The sequence below is a fragment of the Pseudocercospora fijiensis genome (genome assembly GCF_000340215.1).
Source record: "Pseudocercospora fijiensis CIRAD86 unplaced genomic scaffold MYCFIscaffold_4, whole genome shotgun sequence".
Lineage (NCBI taxonomy): Eukaryota > Fungi > Ascomycota > Dothideomycetes > Mycosphaerellales > Mycosphaerellaceae > Pseudocercospora > Pseudocercospora fijiensis.
Window position 1 is genome coordinate 3,746,271 of NW_006921535.1, and position 20,592 is coordinate 3,766,862.

The following is a 20,592-nucleotide window of genomic DNA, read 5'->3' on the forward strand; positions in this document are numbered from 1 at the left end:
ATGTCGGATTTAAGTTGCCTTAGTAGTAGAGGCCCCTAGCGAAGCAGGTCGCCTAGTTAGCCTAGGTCGCCTAGGTCGCCTAGGTCGCCTAGTTAGCCGCCTATTTAGCCGTATAACGTAACATCTTAGGGACTCCCGCAGAGGCCGTATATAGTAGAACAATACGTTATATATTAATATACGAACGACGGGACTGCACTAAACTACGCGTATATATATACGGACGATAGCAAGTAAGATATATAGAGTCGTAGGACAGATCCGAGTAGTAGGAAGGAACCGGAAGATAGGGAAGAGCTAGGAGAAACATATTTGCTTAAGAGCGATTAAACGAGTTTGTATACGCGCGCCGCGTAAGTTAGCTAGGAGATAAAGGCGCTACGAGATAGCGGATAAGCGGGATACGCGCGCGCGCGCTTAGCGCGCAAGGAAGGACCTAAAGGCAGAGGTTTGCTAAGAAGCTAGCAAGCAGGATATACGTACTTACGCTTACGCGTCGGACGCGCTAGACGGCCGTAGGGCGGAATACTAAGGAAGGGGCTCTCCCTCTAAGGCACCCTTCTTCCTTTCTTCGCAGTTCGTCTTATATAGATAGCAGCTATATTAATTTAGTGCTCCCTTTAGTTTAGTTTAAAGTTTCGTATATATTTTTACTACTTAGCTACCGACCCTTATACTTCCGAGGGTTATTATTCTTATTGTTCGTAGTTTCGCTAGCCCTAATTAGCTAGGTTTAGTAGCCTTTAAGTGTCAATCTTATCTTATCTTTTCAAAAAACATAGCTCGTCTAGTTTCTATAGGTAAAGGCTATTATAAGTATAGTAGTAGAGGTTCGCCTCGCTTAAAGGGTCGGAAAGATTAAGGAGTAACCTATTGTCCGCAAGATCGACTCTAGCTAGCTTAGCTCTATAGTTTTGCCCTTAGTTAGTTAATCTATTAAGTTACTCAATCCTTTTAAGCCTTAATATTTTAACTTAGCCTTAAAGTTTTAATTAAAGTTTTAATTAAAGGTGCCTTAGGCTCGTAGTATAGGTAAGGTTATATCTATAGGCGTAGTAATAATAGTAAGTAATATTAATAATAGCGGCGCTAGTCGTCTTAGCGCTAACTTTACCTTGCTTCCGATTTCCTTCCTCGACTAATAATATACTCCGTAATACCGTTACTAATATAGCCGCGCTAGCTATGTCGCCCTTTAGTATAAGCGTAACGCTATCGTTACTATTATTATTACTAATACTATTCGCCTACGCGCGCGCGCCGCCTCTATCGACCGCCTAGGCCTTAGGCCTCGATAGGACGTAGAAACAAGAGGGGCGCTAAGAGGAGGGTCTTATAGGGTACGCTAGTAAAGAGGTAGATTCCTTAAAAGAGTAGGCGAGTAGTTAATAGTTATAGTACGCTCGTTAGTACTCGTTGCGCGTTCGTTATCGTAGTGTAGTCTTATTGTTCTTTGCTAATAATTGCTTGCCTCTAATTAGTTAGCTTAATAGCACCCTAGGGGTAGCATTGTTCCTAGACCTTTCTAGTAACATTATAGGCCCTTAGCCTTCTTCTTGTTCTTTACGCTAGTCTAATACTTATCTAACAACTCGGTTATGTCCTTAAAGGAGTCTTTAGCTTCCTATAAGTCCTATTCTAGTAAATAGCCCTACTATCTTAGCAGGTACTCCTTCTTGCCTTACCTAGTCCGGTGCTTTAGGATACGTTCTATAGACTATAGCTCTTTACTATTAGCTAAGACTTCTTCTAACTTAGTAGGCGCTTTATTTCCTTTACGCTAGTAGTATAGTTTAAGGAGGGATACGTAGAAGGTGTTATAGATAGTATAATAAGATAGAAGCTATAACTAATAGGCCTATACGGAGGAGCCCTTAACTTCTCGAATGCGGAATAGGCTAATGTATCTTAGTGCGAGCTTGGGCCTTGTTTTGCTATTAGGTAATAGGTGTTTACGGATGCGGAGGTTCTTCGTGCTTAGTATAACTATATCGCCTTGCTTAAAGGTTATTAGCGTATAGTGTTTGTTATAGTAGGCCTTCTAATAGGCCTAGGCCTTTGCTAGTTTATTAGCTATCTTAGCGTGAATTTCTCGTATCTTTTGAACCCTCTTAATAGCTGCTAGTATCTCTAGTACTTAACGCGCTTCCCTTTCCTTACGCTCGGCCTCGAGCGATAGTAGGTCTTATAGTATAGTAGCATTCTAGCCTATTATAGCTATATATAGTAATACCTTAGTCGATAAGTAGACACTATTATTGTATACGATTTTAGCTAGTTGTAGGAGGTTAACCTAGTCGTTAGGGTTCTCGTTAATGTAACTACGTAGGTACTGCTATAGGGTAGCATTCTGCCTCTCTTGTTAACCGTTAGTCTATAGATAGAAGGCTATTAATAGCCGATGCTTTAGTCTTAGCTATAAGCAAATCTCGCTCTAATAGTAAGATATTAGTATCGATCTACGATCGGATACGATCCCCTTAGGGGTTCCCTAATAGGTATAGAAGATGTTAGTCTATAGCGCCTCTACTATATTAATAGCAGTCTAATCCTTGCGCGCCGGGATGTATCGAGCGCCTTTAGTAAATCGATCTACTACAATAAGGATAGTATTATATATATCCTTGCTGCCCCTACGCTTAGTAGGAGGAAGGCCTATAATAAAGTCTATTATAAGCTTAGCAAACGGCTTCCTAGGAACAGGAAGTGAAGACAACTCGCCGAATAGTAAGTGCTTTAGTGCTTTAACTCGCTAGTATACTATATAGGTCTATATATACTCCTTTATATGCCGCTTACTATTTAGCTAGTAGTATATGCGCGATAGTAGCTCGTGCGACCTCTCTATACTATAGTAACTAGCGAGCTTACTATTATAGTGCCTCTTTAAAAGCTCTTATCTAATCGATTGTTTAGCGGGGACATAGTATCTGCCCTTAAACTTTAAGTAACCTTTATCGTCGATCGACTAATTACTCTTACTAGATCGAGTCGTTCGCCTACTTACAAGCCTATTAATACGGTTAATAGCAAAGGCGTCCCTCTACTAAGCACGTAATAGCTTATCTATAAACGATTAACTATCCCTATTTGTAAGGTTATTTAATAGCACCCTCGCTATTAAACGAGGTACGTATTATATGTATCTAATAGTACTAGTAGCCGGAACTACTACAACCTCTTCTATAGTGCTATCGCTATATAGGCTATTACTATAGATAGCAATGTCTTTAATCGAGTTATTATAGCTCGAGCGATCTACGTCCTTTCTAACGCGCACTAGAAGAACGATAACTCCGCTATAGTATTTGTTACCGCCGCGGGTCCGGAAGTCCGCTTATCCTACGCTTGCTTATTAACAATACGGGCTATAGCAATCTTATACTATAGGGTTGGAAACAATGAATTAATATATTAGGTCTCGCTATCGTAATTAGGTCGCCTCGATAGGCTATCGGTAGGGTTACTTACGCCTAGCCGGTATAATATATTAAAATCGAACCCGGCGAGGTAGACGGCCTATCTAGCCTATCGACCTATAACCCTAGTAACCTTAGTAATGCTACGGAGGTTGTTATAGTCTGTATAGACCTGTATTGTATATTAAGCCCTATCGAGGTAGTGCCTCTAATACTTAAAGGCCTCGATAATAGCTAGGAGCTCTTACTCGTAGGTCTCGTAGCGACGTTTAGTATTAATTATCTTCCTCGAGAAGAAGGCAATCGGGTGCTAGTAGGTGTTATTAGCCTGCTATAATATAATAGCTAATATAGCGAACTGTAAAGCGTTAGTCTTAATTCGGATCTATTTACTTAGTACGAAATAGTATAATAAGGGGACTTTAGTAAAGCGTTGTTTTAGACCGTTAAAAGCGGCTTGTGTTTTGTTAGTCTATTTGAACTCTCTAGACGGGTTAGCCTTAGTTTTAGTAAGCTTAGTTAGGGGCATTATATGTCGTAAATAGCTCTTAATAAAGCGACGATAGAAATTAGCGAAGCCGAGGAACGACTATAGTTCCTTAATTAACGTAGGAATAGGCTATTTAGTAATAGTTTTGATCCGATTAGGATTAGCCTTAACACCCTCGGTTAATACGAGGAAGCTAAGGAAGGACACCTCTTTAGTAGCAAAGGTGTATTTAGAAGGCTTGCAATATAGGCTATAGGCTCGCAGGCGGTCGAGGACCTTGCGTACTACGGCCTAGTGTTCTATAATATTAGGTAAATGTATATAAACTAGGATGTTATCTAGGTAAACTATATAGAGATAGTCTAATAGGCCTAAAAGGGCTCGATTAATATAGGACTAGAATGTTGCAGAGGCATTAGCTAGGCTAAATAGCATAACTAAGTATTCGAAATAGCTATAGCGAGTACGGAAGGCTGTTTTCTATTCGTTACCCTTACGAATGCGGATACGATAGTACGTATCCTTAATGTCTAGTATAGTATAGTAGTAAGCCCTAGAAAGGCGCCCGAGGGTCTTATTAATAAGGGGGAGTAGATAGCGGTCTTTAATAGTAATAGTATTAAGCCCGCGATAGTCGATATATAGGCGTAGGCTACTATCCTTCTTTAGTACAAACAGGATAGGTGCACTAGCAGGGCTATTACTATACCGAATTCGACTATTAGCTAGGTTTTCCTCTAGGTACTTACGCAATATAGTAAGCTCTCGCTTACTAAGGTTGTAGAGGGGACTAAAAGGAACCTCTTTGCCCTCTATAATATTAATCTTATAATCCGTCTCTTTAAATATAGGCAATATCGATGCTAGGTAGTGTTTAAACATATCGATATAGGTCTCTCGGATAGGTTCTAGTATACGAGCAAGCTAATTAGGATTATTAGGGGGCACAGGTTCATCGTTATTACTACCGAGTAGATCGGTAGTCGGATTAGCTAAGGCGGAGGCTAGTGTTAGGTTGCTAATAAACAGGACCCGGATATCGTTAGGGCACTCGCTAATATTAATATATTTAATGTCCTCTTTCCTAGCGATTCTAAATCGCTATTATTAACTGCCTAAGTCTATTACTATAGCATAGTACTTAAGAATAGGGTTGCTAATAACAATGTCGGATAGGAGGCTGTCTATGTCTACCGCGTAGGCAGTAAAATTTAGTAGGCGTTTATTTCCGAGGTCGTCTTTTAGAACTATAGGAACATAGTAGGCCCTATAGGTTAAGTACCGAGCGTTATTAAACTAAGCAAGGACTAGTATGTTAGTCCTAGGCAATTGTCGGAGGTCTAATTGCTTAGCTAAGCGATAGTTAATAAGGGCGCTAACTGAATTTCCGGGGTCTAGTATAACCTTTGCCTTATAGTTAGTATCGGGCCTAGATATAAGACAGGTACGTATAATAGCTAGCACAATGTCGATAGTCTTACGCCGCACAAGGCTAACAGTTAGTGCGGCGCTTACTCTTTTTTCGAAGGTTAGCCTATAGGGGTAGCGTTAGCCGCTAAGAGGTACTTTCGGTATTTAGCGGAAGTACGATTAATTCGGGCCTAGTCCTTAGGTTTATCGCATTAGCCTAGTAGATAGCTAGTGCTATTACAATTGAAGCACTTCAATCCGGTTAGTAGACTGCCGTAGCTATTGTTACTGTTGTTAGCTAAGCGGTTAGTATTATAAGGATACGAGTCCCTTCTACGGCCCCTATCGCGGCCTCCTCTATATAGCCGTCGGCTACGGCCCCTTCTACGGTCGTTATTACTGTTCCTATTGTTAGTATTATTATCTTAGTAGGAACCTTGATTTCCTCTGCGGCTACTACGGTTGCTACGGTTAGTACTAGCTAGTCGGATCCTTAATTCTAGTCGTTATTAGAGCTAGATAGCTCGTTCGGCTGTTTCCACCTCGACTATAAATTAAATACGTATTAGGTTAGCCTGTTTAAATATACGGCGACGGTCTAATTCGAGGATAAGCTCCTATCTAAGTTTTAGGCGTATCTCGGAGATCTATATAGAATTAGTCTTAGGCGGAAGGTCGTCTTTAAGGGTTTTTAAATAGGCCTCGAATAAGCGAGCCGATTGATTAGTCTTCTGTTTAGCTCGAAGATATAGGTCCTAAGCATATTATTGCCTTAGTATAGGGTTTCTAAGGGTATCTAGTATAATGGTTTTATAGGTCTGCTACTAAACAGCGGTTTAATTATCGAGGGAATCGAAGTAGTTATCCTATATACGCTTTAGGTCGCTATTGATATACTATATAGCGTATACGACTAAGGAATAGTCGTCTAGTAGCGCTCTTAGTGCGTTGCGCTAGTTGAGTTTACAGTTACGAATGTAGTCGTTATACTACTTTCGACTAGATCCGTTAAATATGGTATAGTCCTTAAGTTTAGCGTCCTTCTTTTAGATAGGTAGTAAAGAAGGTCCCGCTATTAGTTTAGTTGTCGGGGCTTCCTAAAGGCGACGGAGCTCGAGGAGATCATCCTTTAGCTATTATTCTTAACGTAGGGCAGTAAGCCTATTTTAAGTAGCTTCTTAAAGTCTCCCTAATAGTTAAGGGCTAAAGGCTAGTTAGCTATATCGTCGATTAACAATATTGTTAAGAATGTCGTTAATAGGCAACTCTAGGTCGTTACCTAGAATTATAGGTTCTTCTTTAGTAGGCTCTCTAGCAGGCTCTTTAGTAGGAGGCACTTTAGTAGGTGCTCTAGTAGGCACTTTAGTAGGCACTTTAGTAGGCACTGTACTACTAGCATTGTCGTTGCTAGCGCTGCTAGCGGCGCCGCGATTGTTGTGTCGTAATAAGCCGGCTATTATAATAAGGGGTAGCACTAATAATGTATTATAGGCCCCTATAGTGCGGATATAGCGGAATTAGCGAGTATCGGTCTAATGTGCTTAACTTAGTATAATAGGCCGTATAGAAGGCCTTGCTTAATAATTAGTACGGTTGTTCTTAGTAGGATAGTACGTATAGGTCCCGTCCTTCGGGCGTAATATAGTTAAATCGATAGTTTCCGTAGCTATACCGCTAAAAGTTTGAAATAAGAACTATCTAGCTACTGCCCTTAAAGGGTAGATCGAATACTGTATAAGAAGGGTATATTAGCAGGTAGATAGGGTAGTAGTAGGTATAGGTAGTATTCGATAAGGAGCTAGGAGGAGAGGGAGGAAGGTAGGCAAGTTAGCCTATTACTAAGCGCTAAGCCCTGCCTAAGGCACTGAGACCCTAGCTTCACTTAGCCTAGTTATATGCCAATCACGTGTAGCCTCTTTAGCCCTAACAACTAATAATAACTCGGCAATACCGTTACTAATATAGCTATGTCCTTCCTTTCTTAAATAGTAATACACTCCGTAATACTATTACTAATATAGCCGCGCCGGCCGCGCCGTCGTTATTATTATTATTACTATCCGCGCGTGCTATCCCCGCCGACCGCCTAGGCCTCGAGATCTCGATAGAACAAGGGGGCGCTAAGAGAAGGGTCTTATAGGATACGCTAATAAAGAGGTAGTTTCCTAAAAGAGTAGCGAATAGTTAACGCGTTATAGCGCGTTTATTAGCACTTAGTACGCGTTCGCTATAGTAGTGTAGTCTTATTGTCCTAGTTTGCCGGCCTCTAATTAGTTAGTTAATAGCACCCCGGGGGTAGCATTATCCTAGCCTTAGTAACATTACGAGCTTTTAGACTTCTTCTTGTTCTTTACGCTAGTCTAATACTTATCTAACAACTCGGCTATATCCTCGAAGGAGTCTTTAGCTTCCTACGAGTCCTATTTAGGTAAATAGCCTTACTATCTTAATAGGTACTCCTTCTTGCCTTTTCTAGTCCGGTGCCGTAGGATACGTTCTATAGACTACAGCTCTTTACTATCCGCTAGTATGTCTTCGTGTTTAGTAGGGGCTTTATCCCCCTCGCGTAGATAATATAGCTTTAGGAGGGATACGTAGAAGGTGTTATAGATAGTGTAATAAGGTAGAAGCTATAACTAATAGGCCTATGCGGAAGAGCCCTTAACTTCTCGAATATAGAATAGGCTAATATATCTTAGTACGAGCTTGGGTCTTGTTTTGCTATTAGGTAATAGGTGTTTGCGGATACGGAGGTTCTTAGTGCTTAGCATAACTATATCGCCTTGCTTAAAGGTTATTAGCGTATAGTGTTTGTTATAGTAGGCCTTCTAATAGGCCTAGGCCTTTGCTAGTTTGTTAGCTATCTTAGCGTGAATTTCTCGTATCTTTTAAACCCTCTTAATAGCCGCTAGTGTCTTAGGGGTTAGTACTTAACGCGCTTCCCTTTCCTTACGCTCGGCCTCGAGCGAGGTAAATAGACCCTATAGCAACGCGGCGTTTTAACCTATTACAGCTATATACAGCAAAACCCTAGTTAATAAATATACGCTATTGTTATATACAAATTCGGCCGGTTATAGGAGGTCGACCTATCTATTAGAGTCCTTATTAATGTAGCTTTGTAAGTATTGCTATAGCGTAGCATTCTACCTTTCGGTCTAACTATCTGTTTATAGATAGAATGCTATAGACAGGCGATGCTTGAGTCTTAGCTGCAGGCAAATCTTACTCTAATAATAGGATATAAATATCGAGCCTCGGTTAGAGACTATCCCTTTAGGGGTCCCCTAATAGGTATAGAAGATGTTGTTCTATAGCGCTTCTACTATATTAATCGTAGTCTAATCCTTCCGCGCCGGGATATATCGAGCGCCCTTAGTAAACTAGTCTATAACGACTAGGATAGCGTTAAAGATGTCTTTGCTTCCTCTTCGCTTAGTAGAGGGAAGACCTATAATGAAATCTATTATAAGCTCTATAAATAGCTTGTAAGGGATTAGCAATAAGGACAACTCGCTAAAAGGCTAATGCTTTAGTGCCTTAATACGTTAATATACGGCATACGTGTTTACGTAGTCCTTTATATCCCGCTTACTATTTAGCTAGTAGTATATACGCGATAGTAGCTCGTACGACCTCTCTATGCTATAGTAACTAGCAAGCTTACTATTATAGTATCGCTTAAGAAGTTCTTGTCTAATCGATTGTTTAGCGGGGATATAGTATCTGCCCTTAAACCTTAAGTAACCTTTGTCGTCGATCGACTAATTACTCTTACTAGATCGAGTCTTTCGCCTACTTACAAGCTTGTCGATACGTTTAGTAGCAAAGGCGTCCCTCTACTAAGCTCGTAATAGCTTATCTATAAACGATTAACTATCCCTATTTGTAAGGTTATTTAATAGCACCCTCGCTATTAAACGAGGTACGTATTATATATATCTAATAGTACTAGTAGCCGGATTAACTATAGTAGTGCTTTAATCGCTATTACTATATATAGCGATATCGACTAGGGAGTTATTATAACTTCTCCTATCTGTGTCCTTAATACGCACTGTTAGTATAGTAAGAGTATTAATATACTTCGAGCCGTCGCGGAGTCTAGTAAGCCGCTTATCCTACGCTTGCTTATTAATAATACGGGCTATAGCAATCTTATGCTATAGGGTTAGAAACAATAAATTAATAGATTGCTAAGTCTCGCTATTATAATTAGGTCGCCTCGATAGGCTATTAGTAGGGTTACTTACGCCTAGCCGATATAATATATTAAAATCGAACCTAGCGAGGTAGACGGCCTATCTAGCCTATCGACCTATAACCCTAGTAACCTTAGTAATACTACAGAGGTTGTTATAGTCTGTATAGACCTGAATTGTGTACTAAGCACTATTAAGATAGTAGCGCTAATGCTTAAAGGCTTCTACGATTGCTAAGAGCTCTTACTCGTAGGTCTCGTAGCGACGCTCTATATCGATTATTTTTCGTAAAAAGAAGGCAATCGGGTGCTAATAATAGTTATTATCTAATTGCTGTGATATAATAGCCGATATAGCGAACTGTAAAGCGTTAGTCTTAATTCGGATTTGCTTGCTTAGCACGAAATAGTGCAATAAGGGGACTTTAGTAAATCGTTTCTTTAGACCGTTAAAAGCGGCTTGTGTCTTATTAGTCTATCTAAACTCTCTAGACGGATTGGCTTTAGTTTTAGTAAGCTTAGTTAGGGGTATTACATGCTGTAAATAGCCCTTAATAAAGCGACGATAGAAATTAGCGAAGCCGAGGAATAACTAAAGTTCCTTAATACTAGTAGGTATTAGCTATTTAGTAATAGTCTTAATCCGATTAGGGTTAGCCTTTACACTATTAGTTAATATAAGGAAGCTAAGGAAGGGCACCTCTTTAGTAGCGAAGGTACATTTAGAGGGCTTGCAATATAAGCTATAGGCCCGTAGGCGGTCGAGTACCTTACGTATAGTAGCCTAATGTTCCGCAATGTTAAGTAAGTGTATATAGACTAGGATATCGTCTAGGTAAACTATATAGAGGTAGTCTAATAGGCCTAATAGGGCCCGATTAATATAGAACTAGAATATAGCAGGGGCATTAGCTAGCCTAAATAGCATAACTAAGTACTCGAAATAGCTATAACGGGTACGGAAGGCTGTTTTCTATTTATCGCCCTTGCGAATACAGATACGATAGTACGCATCCTTAATATCTAATATAGTATAGAAACAGGCGCTAGAAAGGCGGTTAAGGGTCTTATTAATAAGCGGAAGTAGATAGCGGTCTTTAATAGTAATAGCGTTAAGCCTACGGTAATTAACGTATAAACGTAGGCTACTATCTTTCTTTAGTACGAATAGGATAGGTATACTAGTAGGGCTGTTGCTATACTAAATTCGACTATTAGCTAGGTTCTTATCTAGGTATTTACGCAATATAGCGAGCTCTCTCTTACTAAGGTTATAGAGGGGACTAAAAGGGACCTCTTTGCCCTCTATAATGTTAATCTTATAATCCGTCTCTTTAAATATAGGCAATGTCGATACTAGGTAGTGTTTAAATACATTAATATAGGTCTCTCGAATAGGCTAAGGTATGCGAGCGAGTTGTTTAGGGTCTATGCTATTAGGGGGCACAGGTTTATCGTTATCTCTACCGAGAAGGTTAGCTATCGGATCCGCTAAGGCAGGTGTTAGGTTGCTAATAAACAAGACCCTAATATCGTTAGGGCACTCGCTAACGTCGATATACTTAATGTCCTCTTTCCTAGCGATTCTAAATCGCTATTATTAACTGCCTAAGTCTATAACTATAGTATAGTGCTTAAGGACAGGGTTGCCGATAACAATATTAGATAGAAGGCTGTCTATATCTACTATATAGGCAGTAAAGTCTAACAAACGCTTATTACCGAGGTCGTCCTTTAGAACTATAGGAATATAGTAGGCTCTATAGGTCAAGTACCGAGCGTTATTAAACTAAGCAAGGGTTAGTAGGTTAGCCCTATTTAATTGTTAAAGGTCTAATTGCTTAGCTAGGCGATAGCTAATAAGGGCACTAACTAAATTTCCTAGATCTAGCGTAACCTTAGTCTTATAGTTAGCTCTATACGTATCTTATATAAGACAGGTTCGTATAATAGCTAGTATAATGTCGATAGTTTTACGCCGTACGAGGCTAACGGTTAGTGCGGCGCGTACTCTTTTTTCGACTAATTAGAAGGTTAGCCTATAGGGGTAGCGTTAGCTACTAAGAGATGCTTTCGGTGCTTAGCGGTAGTACAGTCGACTTAGGCCTAATCCCTAGGTTTGTCGCATTAACCTAGTAGATAGCTAGTACTATCGCAATTAAAGCACTTTAATCTAGTTAGGAGGTTGCTATAGCTGCTATTAGTCGAGCGGTTAGCGTTATAAGGATACGAGCCCCTTCTACGGCCCCTATCGCGGCCTCCTCTATATAGTCGCCGGCTACGGCCTCTTCTACGGTTATTGCTACTATTTCTATTGTTAGTATTATTATTTTAGGTAGAACCTTAGTTTCTACCGCAGGTACTACGGTTGCCGCGGTTAGTACTAGCTAGTCGGATCCTCGATTCTAGTCGCTATTAGAGCTAAATAGCCCGTTCGGCTGTTTCTACTTCGACTATAAATTAAATGCGCGTTAGATTAGTCTATTCGAATACGCGACGGCGGTCCAATTTAAGGACTAATTCCTATTGTAATTTAGGGCGTATTTCGGAAATCTAGATAGAGTCGGTCTTAGCTAGCAAATCGTCCTCGAGGGTCTTTAAATAGGCCTTAAATAAGCGAGCCGATTAATTAGTCTTTTGTTTAGCTTAAAGGTATTAGTCCTAAGCGTATTATTGCCTTAGTATAGGGTTTCTAAGGGTGTCTAGTATAATAGTCTTGTAGTCTTGCTACTAAATAGCGGTCTAATTAGTAAGGGAGTCGAAATAGTTATCCTAGGTGCGCTTTAGGTTTCTATTAATATATTGCATAGCATAGACGACTAACGAGTAGTCGTCTAGAAGGGCCCTTAGCGCGTTTCGCTAATTAAGCTCGTAGTTACGGATATAGTCGTTATATTGTTTTCGACTAGAGCTATTAAATATAATATAGTCCTTAAGTTTAGCATCCTTCTTTTAGACTAAAACAGATAGAGAGGAAGGCCCTACTATTAATTTAGTATTAGTTGCTAGAGCTTCTTATAGGCGACGAATTTCGAGAAGATTATCCTTTAGCTATTGTTCTTAGCGCAAGGTAGTAAGCCTGTTTTAAGTAGCTCCTTAAAGTCTCGCTACTAGTTAGGGACTAAAGGCTAGTTAGCTATATCGACGGTTAATAATATTGTTAAGAATGTCGTCGATAGACAATTCTAGATCGTTACCTAGAATTATAGGTTCTTTAGTAGGCTCTCCGGTAGGCTCTTTAGTAGAAGGCACTTTAGTAGGTGCTTTAGTAGGCACTTTAGTAGGCACTATACTACTAGTATTGTTATTGCTAGCGCTACTAGCGGCAGTACGGTTATTATTTCGTAATAAACCGGCTATTATAAGGGGTAATACTAATAATGTATTATTAGCCCCTAAGATACAGATATAGCGGAATTAGTAGATATCGGCCTAGTATACTTAACTTAGTATAATAGGCCGTATAGAAGGCCTTACTTAATAATTAGTACGGTTGTTTCGATAGAATAGTACGTATAGGTCCTATTCTTCGGGCGTAATATAGATAGATAGATAGATAGATAGATATTTCATTTGCCTGTTGTAGTGCCTTTCGGCCTATATAGGTCTGTTTCTATATATTGTTTTAGGTAGGAAACTAACTTAGTTAGTAAAAACCTCCCTCCTATCCTATTTATAAGTGTTAATCTTCCTCGTTTCCTTGTTTTCCTTCCTCTAGGGTATACTAGTGTTATAGTTGTTACCCTCTAACTACCTTACCTACTACCCTACCCTTCTTTCCCCCTCTTCTTCCCTCCTTCTTATCTACTCCTTAGTTTCCCTTGCTAGTGCGAATTGTTATACAAATCCCTGTTTAATAATCTACTTTACTATCCTCTTTAGGTCTTCTTTGCTCTAGATTAGCTTGTCGTATTCCCTTTCTATTGCTTTTAGTCTCTAATTACTTCTACCTTCTAACTATTAAGGGCAGACTAGCAGTATATACTTAGGGTTCTAAGATTAGTAGCTATATTAGTAAGCTCTGCTTTCAATTCCTAGGACGTTTCTTCTAAATAGGTAAGATCTAAGTCTAATGTGTTTAGATCTAATTTAGATAGCTAGGCTTACCTCGGCCCTATTTAGGTCCTTATAGAGCTAGTAGTTATATTAACCAAATTTGATTAGTGCCTTTAGGGTTCCTAGTCTAACTTGTATTTTGTTCTATTCCTGCTCCTATAGGTATCTAGCAATTGATTCTACTAGGCTTTGTTTCTCTCCCTTTAGCTTGTCTTCCTTTAGCCTTATATTTAGTCCCTAAAGCTCTTTCTCTAGCATTTCTCTTGTTAAGACTCTATATTGCTCTAGGTCTTTAACTTTCTAGGGAGTTATTTGTAGTCTGTCTCGCCTCCTAGTCCTAATATACTAGGCTTTTATCTTGTCTAGTGCCTTTTAGATAGTCTGTTAGGCTAGGTATTCTATTGTCTTTACTGTATATTAGTGTCTTAGTCCCTTAAAGTATTGTTTAACTAGTAGGATCCCTAATTCTATTTCCACTACCCTTATTAGTATAGTTTTGTATACTCCTAGGATTTTCTTTAGGCTTTAGGTTTAGGACCTACTAACTAGTTGCTTAATCCTCTTTAGTGTTTTCTCCTAGGCTATCTATATCTATGCTCTATATAGCATCGCTAGCTTAACAATTGCTTTATATATAACTTTAGCTTTCTCGAATATAGCCCCCTATATAGAGGCTATAAGCCTATTAATAGATTGTATATTAGCATCTGCCCTCTGCTTTGCCTTCTTTACTTATAGTCCGGACCCTAATTCAGTTTTAGATCTAGCTAGATCCCTAGTACCCTAAGCTCTACTAATAGTTAGGTTTCAAAGCCTTAGATAGTAATTGATTACTTTATGTTATAAGTTGATTTAGCCTTACTAAAGTAGATAAGCTAGTACTTTTCTAGGGCGAATTTTGCTCTATACCTCTTTACCTATTTTTTATACTCCTAGTGCTTCTCTTCTAGGATCTTACAGTTAGTTTCTATTGTCTTAGACTAGGCTAGGATGTTTGTATCATCTACAAACCCTAATACTAATGTGTTTTTTGATTCTAGGAATAGGAGTAGGTCTGCTATAAAGATAAGGAAGAGGATTAGGGAGAGTATTGATCCTTAGGGGATTCCCTTTTTAGTTAGTATTAGGTCTAATTTGAATTTGCCTAGAATAAGCTATATTGACCTTTCCTATAGGAAGGACTAGATAAATTGGACTATCCAGTTTAGTATAGCTTTCTATTTAAGTATATATAGGAGCCTTTTATAAGAGACATTGTTAAAGGCTCCTAAGATATTAAGGGAGAGGAGGGTTACTACCTAGTTTTAACTATAGTGCTAGATATACTTAATCTGTTCTGTAATTAGTTCTATAGCTGTTAGTATTGACCTCTTCTTTCTTCCTCCTATCTAGCCTTTAGGAAGGATGTTCCTTTCCTCGGCAAAGGTTGTTAGCCTTTTAGCGACAATTTTTTCTAGCACCTTACCTATTGTATTAAGTAGGGCTATTAGTCTATAGGCCTTAAGCTGTATATAGTCTTCCTTCTAGGGCTTCCTTAGTACTACTATTAGGGACTTCCTGAATAGTCTTAGGTAGTATCCTAGTACTAGGCTTTATAAAAAGATATTAGCTAGTACTAGGGCTAGCTCCTTCCTATATGCTTTTAGAAGTTTGTTATAGATCTTGTCTTCTCCTAGTGCCTTATTGCCTAGAATTTTCTTTAGGATCCTTTTAATAGTTTCGGGTTTGACCTAGGTATCTCTTAGTGTGCCTAGTAGTAGAGTCTCTTGTTCTTTCTCCTTTATATCTAATAGGTCTGCTTATACTTTTCTATAGAAGAAGTATTAGCCTAGGGCTCTTGCTTTCCCTTCTATTGTAGTCTACATTTGTCCTTATTAGTCTATAATGTCCGGGAATTGTAGTAGTATATCCTTATCCTGTTTAGGTCTCCTTGCCTATTTAGCTATCCTCTATATCTCCTCTAGTTTCTTTATAATTATTCCTATTGTAGATCTCTATTCTTATATCTTATCTTTCTTGATCTAGATCTTCTTTTCCTAGCAGGCTTTGTTATAGTTGTCCTATACTTCCTAGGTATAGGTTTGTATCTACTGCCTCCTAGCCTTCCTTGCTACTTTAACCTTCCTTATACACTTACTAGTCTAGTATAGTTGCTAGTATAGTAAATGTTTCTTTACTAGGGTATGCTTTCTAGCTACCTGTTTTAGGATTCCTATTAGTTCTTCTACTGCCTTATTAATGTCCTCTAGCCTTAGTAGGTACTTTATTAAGAGTTCCTCTAGTTTTAGGTCCCTTTCTAGTTCCTCCCTAATCCTGCCCTATTAGGCACCTTTCTAGTTAAGCTTCTCCTCTAGTTCCCTTTCCTAATTAGCTTAGACATTTAGCTTAATCTATACCGGGAAGTAGTCTAATAATTCTTCTAGTTCCTAGTTGACCCTATATCTTGTAATCCTATTCCTAATCTAATGTAATATAAAGCATAGGTCTAGTATACTACTGCTTCCTCTTGCCTCCTAAGTAATTAGTCTCTTTAGGGTAACAATTTCTATTCCTTCCCTCTCTAATATGTCAATTAGTCTTCCTGCTAGGAAGTAGTAAGCTAGGGTAAAGTCTAAGCCCTAGAGGGGGTAGTAGAGGTTGAAATCCCCTAGTAGGATTTAGTAGGTATTCCCCTAGATAACTCTAGGTAGTCTTTCTAGGGTTTTTAGTTAAGTACTGCTTCTTAAGTCTAGTAGTAGGTTATATATACAGTAGACTTAGAGTATACCTTAGGATATCTCTACTTAAACTAATGTTAGGTCCCTATCCTCCTATAGTATAGCCTACTAGGTTTCTATATCTATCTCCTTACTAATATAGATACATATCCTTAGGGCTCCCTAGTTATAGATAATTGGGTAGTATCTTAGGTCTTTAACTATTACTAGTCTCTTTATATATAGGTTGAGCTAGGGCTCTTAGATTGCAATAATGTAATATTCTTTTAGGTTTAGTACTTAAAGGAAGCTCCTCTATACCTTGTCTTTGCTCTTATTAATATTGTACTATATAATGTTTAGTAATATTGCTATATTTATTAGGTTTTATCTATATCATTTCCCTATAAGTTTTCCTTTAGTCTTCCCTTACTTTAGACCAATATTTAACTAAGCTTTGTCTACCCTGCTTCCTTTCCTGCAATGTCTAGGTATCTTAGTCTCCCTAGTTGTTAGTAACTCTCTTGTACTAGTAAGGCCCTAAATATAAACCTATTATCTTATCTAGACCTCTTTTATAGCACTTAGCTAGGCTGCTTCTGTACCTAGCTGCCCTAGCTTATTATATATCTTTTTAGTATATTGATTCTAGCTTCCTTTACCTTCCTAGCTGCCTATATTCTTACTAGGTATTCCTTTGCCTAAGAGGGGTGTCTTTTAGTATAGTATATATATCTTGCTTCTCCCTTATATGCTTTGCATTCTTTAACCTAGTAATCCCCTATACAATAGGAGTAGGTATTAGTTGTCTTTATGTACTTAGCTACTAAGTGTCTATAGTATTAACATTTGAAGTACTGTATTATCCTGTAGTTGCTTCTATATATCTCTGTTTCCAATCTTTTAAAGTCCTAGAACAACCCCTAGTCTAGCACTATGTTAGCTTGCTCTATACTCCCTATCTAGATAATTAGGGAAGACTGCTTCTTAGTCTCTTCGATTTTCCTTTTAATCTATGCCACTTTTATAATCTTTAGGCCTAGGCATATAGCTTAGTTTTGTCTCTATAGGCTCTTAATATCCTGCTCTTCCTTAAAGCTTCTTATTATACTATAGGCTATAATTATAAATTGCTATTAGGAGACCTTTACTGTTTTCCCTATCTTGGTTGTCTATTCTTTTTGTGTTTCTAGCTTCTTTTTATCCTATTCTTATACTATAAATAGCTTGATTACCCCTTTACCTTCGTTCCTAGCCCTAATTACCTCTTTAACTATAATTCTTTCTACAATCTCTTTCCCTATAAGTCCTTAGATTTCCTTTTGCTCTTATAGGTCCGTAATATAGACTCTAACTACTGTCCTCGGGGGTTTTAGCGCCTCCTAACTAGCTACTACTGCTTAGGTGCGGTAGTTTAGGCTTATCTCCTATTGTTTCCTCGTAATCTTTACTACGACTATATTAGCTACCTTTGTAATTACGTAGCTTGCCTAGTTATAGATTGCTTTTAGTCCTCTAAGGAGTTCTAAGATTATTATCCTATATACCCTCTTAGGGGTTCTTCTATCTTCCGCCTTTAGTACCTCCTCTACCCTAGTATATAGTACTTTCTATTCGTCCTCCCTTCCTTCTTAACTATCTTCCCTTCGCTTCTAATTGTTCGCTGCCATTCTTTTTGCTCTCTTCGTATTATATAAGGAGGTAGAGGCTGCTATTCGGGCGTAATATAGTTAGATTAGTTATCGTAGCTATACCGCTAAAAGCTTGAAATAAGGACTATCTAGCTGCTGCCCTTAAAGGGTAGATCGAATACTATATAAGAAGGGTTATATTAGCAGGTAGATAGGGTAGTAGTAAATTAGTATAGTATTCGATAGAGATCTAAGAGGAGAGGGAGGAAGGTAGGCTAGTTAGCCTAACGCTAAGCGCTAAGCCCTGCCTAAGGCATTAGGACCCTAGCTTTACTCGGCCTAGTTATATACTAATTACGTATAGCCTCTAATACTACCTAACCGAGCTCTAGTAGATATACTAATATAGAATCGCCCTAAATAAGATTATATACTATTTCTATCTATTATATATTATATCTATTCTTAGTTAGTATTATAGCGCGGAGCGCGTTACTAATAATAATAGTCGCTTATATAACTAATAGGATAGCTACTTTACTACTAGGTACTATAATCGTAGTACTATAAGTTTACTTAGTAGTTATAAGACTATAGGTCGTAACCCGCTTAGACCTAAGTAGATAGCTAATAACTAATAATACCTTAAATTTTGCTATACTACTAATTTACTAACAAACTTTAGCCTTATAGCTAGTAGTAGTATAGAGGTAGTTGCCTAGTTAGTAGTAGTTATAGTAATCCGGAAATCGCTTCCCTATACGATTTTTTTTTAGGAATAGCGGAATCTATAATCTACTGTATTACTAGGGCTCGGGCGGGTAGCTAGGGCTCGGGGAAGTGGCGAGGGGAGGTCGCTCGCGCCTGTGGCCCTGTTCGTAGCGCCGGGAGGAATTCGGCTTGATCGCCACGCCGAAGGACAGGGCGAGTACATCTCCAACTCCATGCTGTCCCGACTCCCGACGTGTCTCCGAAATAAAGACACGGAAGAGTGGCCGAAAACGGGGTACTTTTCGGGTGGAACTGGATCCCATGCCCGCTGCACGCACGAAGTGGTAGGTGCCCAGTCGGGCTGCGAGATGTGCCATTGCCACATATCGTCAACAGCAGCATCTGTGGTTAATGTAATGCGCTTGGCGAGGACGACGATTCTTTAAAGTTGAGCATCCTACAGGGCGGTGTTTGTAGCACACCTAAACGGCAGGTATCAGCGAGCGAGAAGAGCGTCAGGATCTAGCCAGCGAGCGCGCGGGGTTGTTGAACTGAATCAACGCCGCTGATGAGGCACAGGTGCATACAGCATGTTTGAAGGCAAGGCAAGCCCGATAACTTATGGCCGGGCACTCGCAGTGCGCTGCACCGTTTCCGCATACCAGTCTCCAGTATCCCACTTCCCTGTCTCGCCGGCGCAGACAATGTCTCCAGATTCGTGGCTCTTCCTCGCGAGAACTCCGTGCTGGCGCGCCGGCACAAATTCCCGCAGAGTGGGATCTGCATTCTGCGATGTGGCTCGCCAAAGTTCACTCGCAAAATACCAGAGACACGGCACTGGGTCCTGTCTGCCAATGACATGCTTGCTGACGATGCTCCTTTTCATTTTCCACATCTCGCAAGCGAGGGCAGAATCTGCCGAGCGCAGCGCGAGTGGAAATCATCGTCTCCTGCTTGCTCCTGCAGCGCAGCGGTGAGCGGATCTGAGCGTCACTGGCCCGGGTGTACACTGGTGTTCCTGTGATGGACAGCAGCAAACAACTAGACGTGCTGGCCGCCATACGGGCGACTCATCGACGCCTGCAAAAGCCTGTGGTCAGGAGATGGCAGACTGATCGGGGCCGTGACAGAGGTCGTATCGGGGGCAACGGCCATCATGCTGTGCAACGCTCTCCGGCCTTCAACCGCCCATATGCCGATGGCGCGGCGAGTGGGAAACAGCGTTGTCTACCAGTTCATCAGCAGCAGCGCAGAGCTGGGCCAGCCGACGGCTCACTCTCAATGCTGTGAAACATGCACGAGCATTCGTCATGTGAGCACTGCAGCTCCCATCGAGGCAGCGCAGCAAACTTCCGTACTGCATCGATAATCGCAAATTTCACTCTACGATATCTGATACAAAGTTGACCTGCCTTGACATGAACGGAGCCTTTGCTCGGTCGTCATTGGATGCCAGTCATTGGGGCACCCCAGTCAGTGATGGCATCGTAGATGCAGCGTGTGTCAGTGGGAGCGCCTTTTACCGACTTCTCCTCCTTCGCCCAGCCTTCGTTGCATGCACGCAGGGATGTGAAGCTACAGCCGCTTTGAGGAAGCGAACAGTACAGTAGCGTCCGCCGACGGAGTGGTAGATGTGATATTGGTCGTAGATTGTGACTTCGAACAACTTAATCAGACAGGCATAGTCTGCTTCTCCTATTGGACCAAACGGCAGTCGCAGGGCTCGGAGGCTCTTCCACAGGGTGTGTGCTCCGCAGAGTGTAGAGGATGGCACCGAAAGTTTGAAAGAGGGTGTAACGTGAGACCAGGACCGCACTGTCGGGTCCGCTCGATCATCATGGGGCGTGCTACATTACGCCAAGCCTAGCGTGCAGCAGCAGGATGAAGGTCGCGCGCGCGTCGCTGCTTCGAGAAGGGCGTTCAGCGATCCAACAGCGCGGCGCGGACAGGCTTCGTGGTGATGGAGTGTGCACGGCGA

General features: G+C 40.3%; 1 protein-coding gene across 1 annotated transcript; it reads left to right on the forward strand.

The window, feature by feature from the left end:
* On the forward strand, positions 1-20,021 carry MYCFIDRAFT_174806 (uncharacterized protein; the record flags this gene model as incomplete). The annotated part of the gene is made up of 10 exons (XM_007928413.1): positions 1-13; positions 9,921-9,929; positions 18,786-19,018; positions 19,045-19,081; positions 19,108-19,159; positions 19,188-19,193; positions 19,215-19,616; positions 19,646-19,824; positions 19,849-19,900; positions 19,940-20,021. The coding sequence occupies 10 exons, from the start codon at positions 1-3 to the stop codon at positions 20,019-20,021; spliced, it is 1,065 nt and encodes a 354-aa protein (XP_007926604.1).
* Between the last annotated feature and the right edge of the window lie 571 nt (positions 20,022-20,592).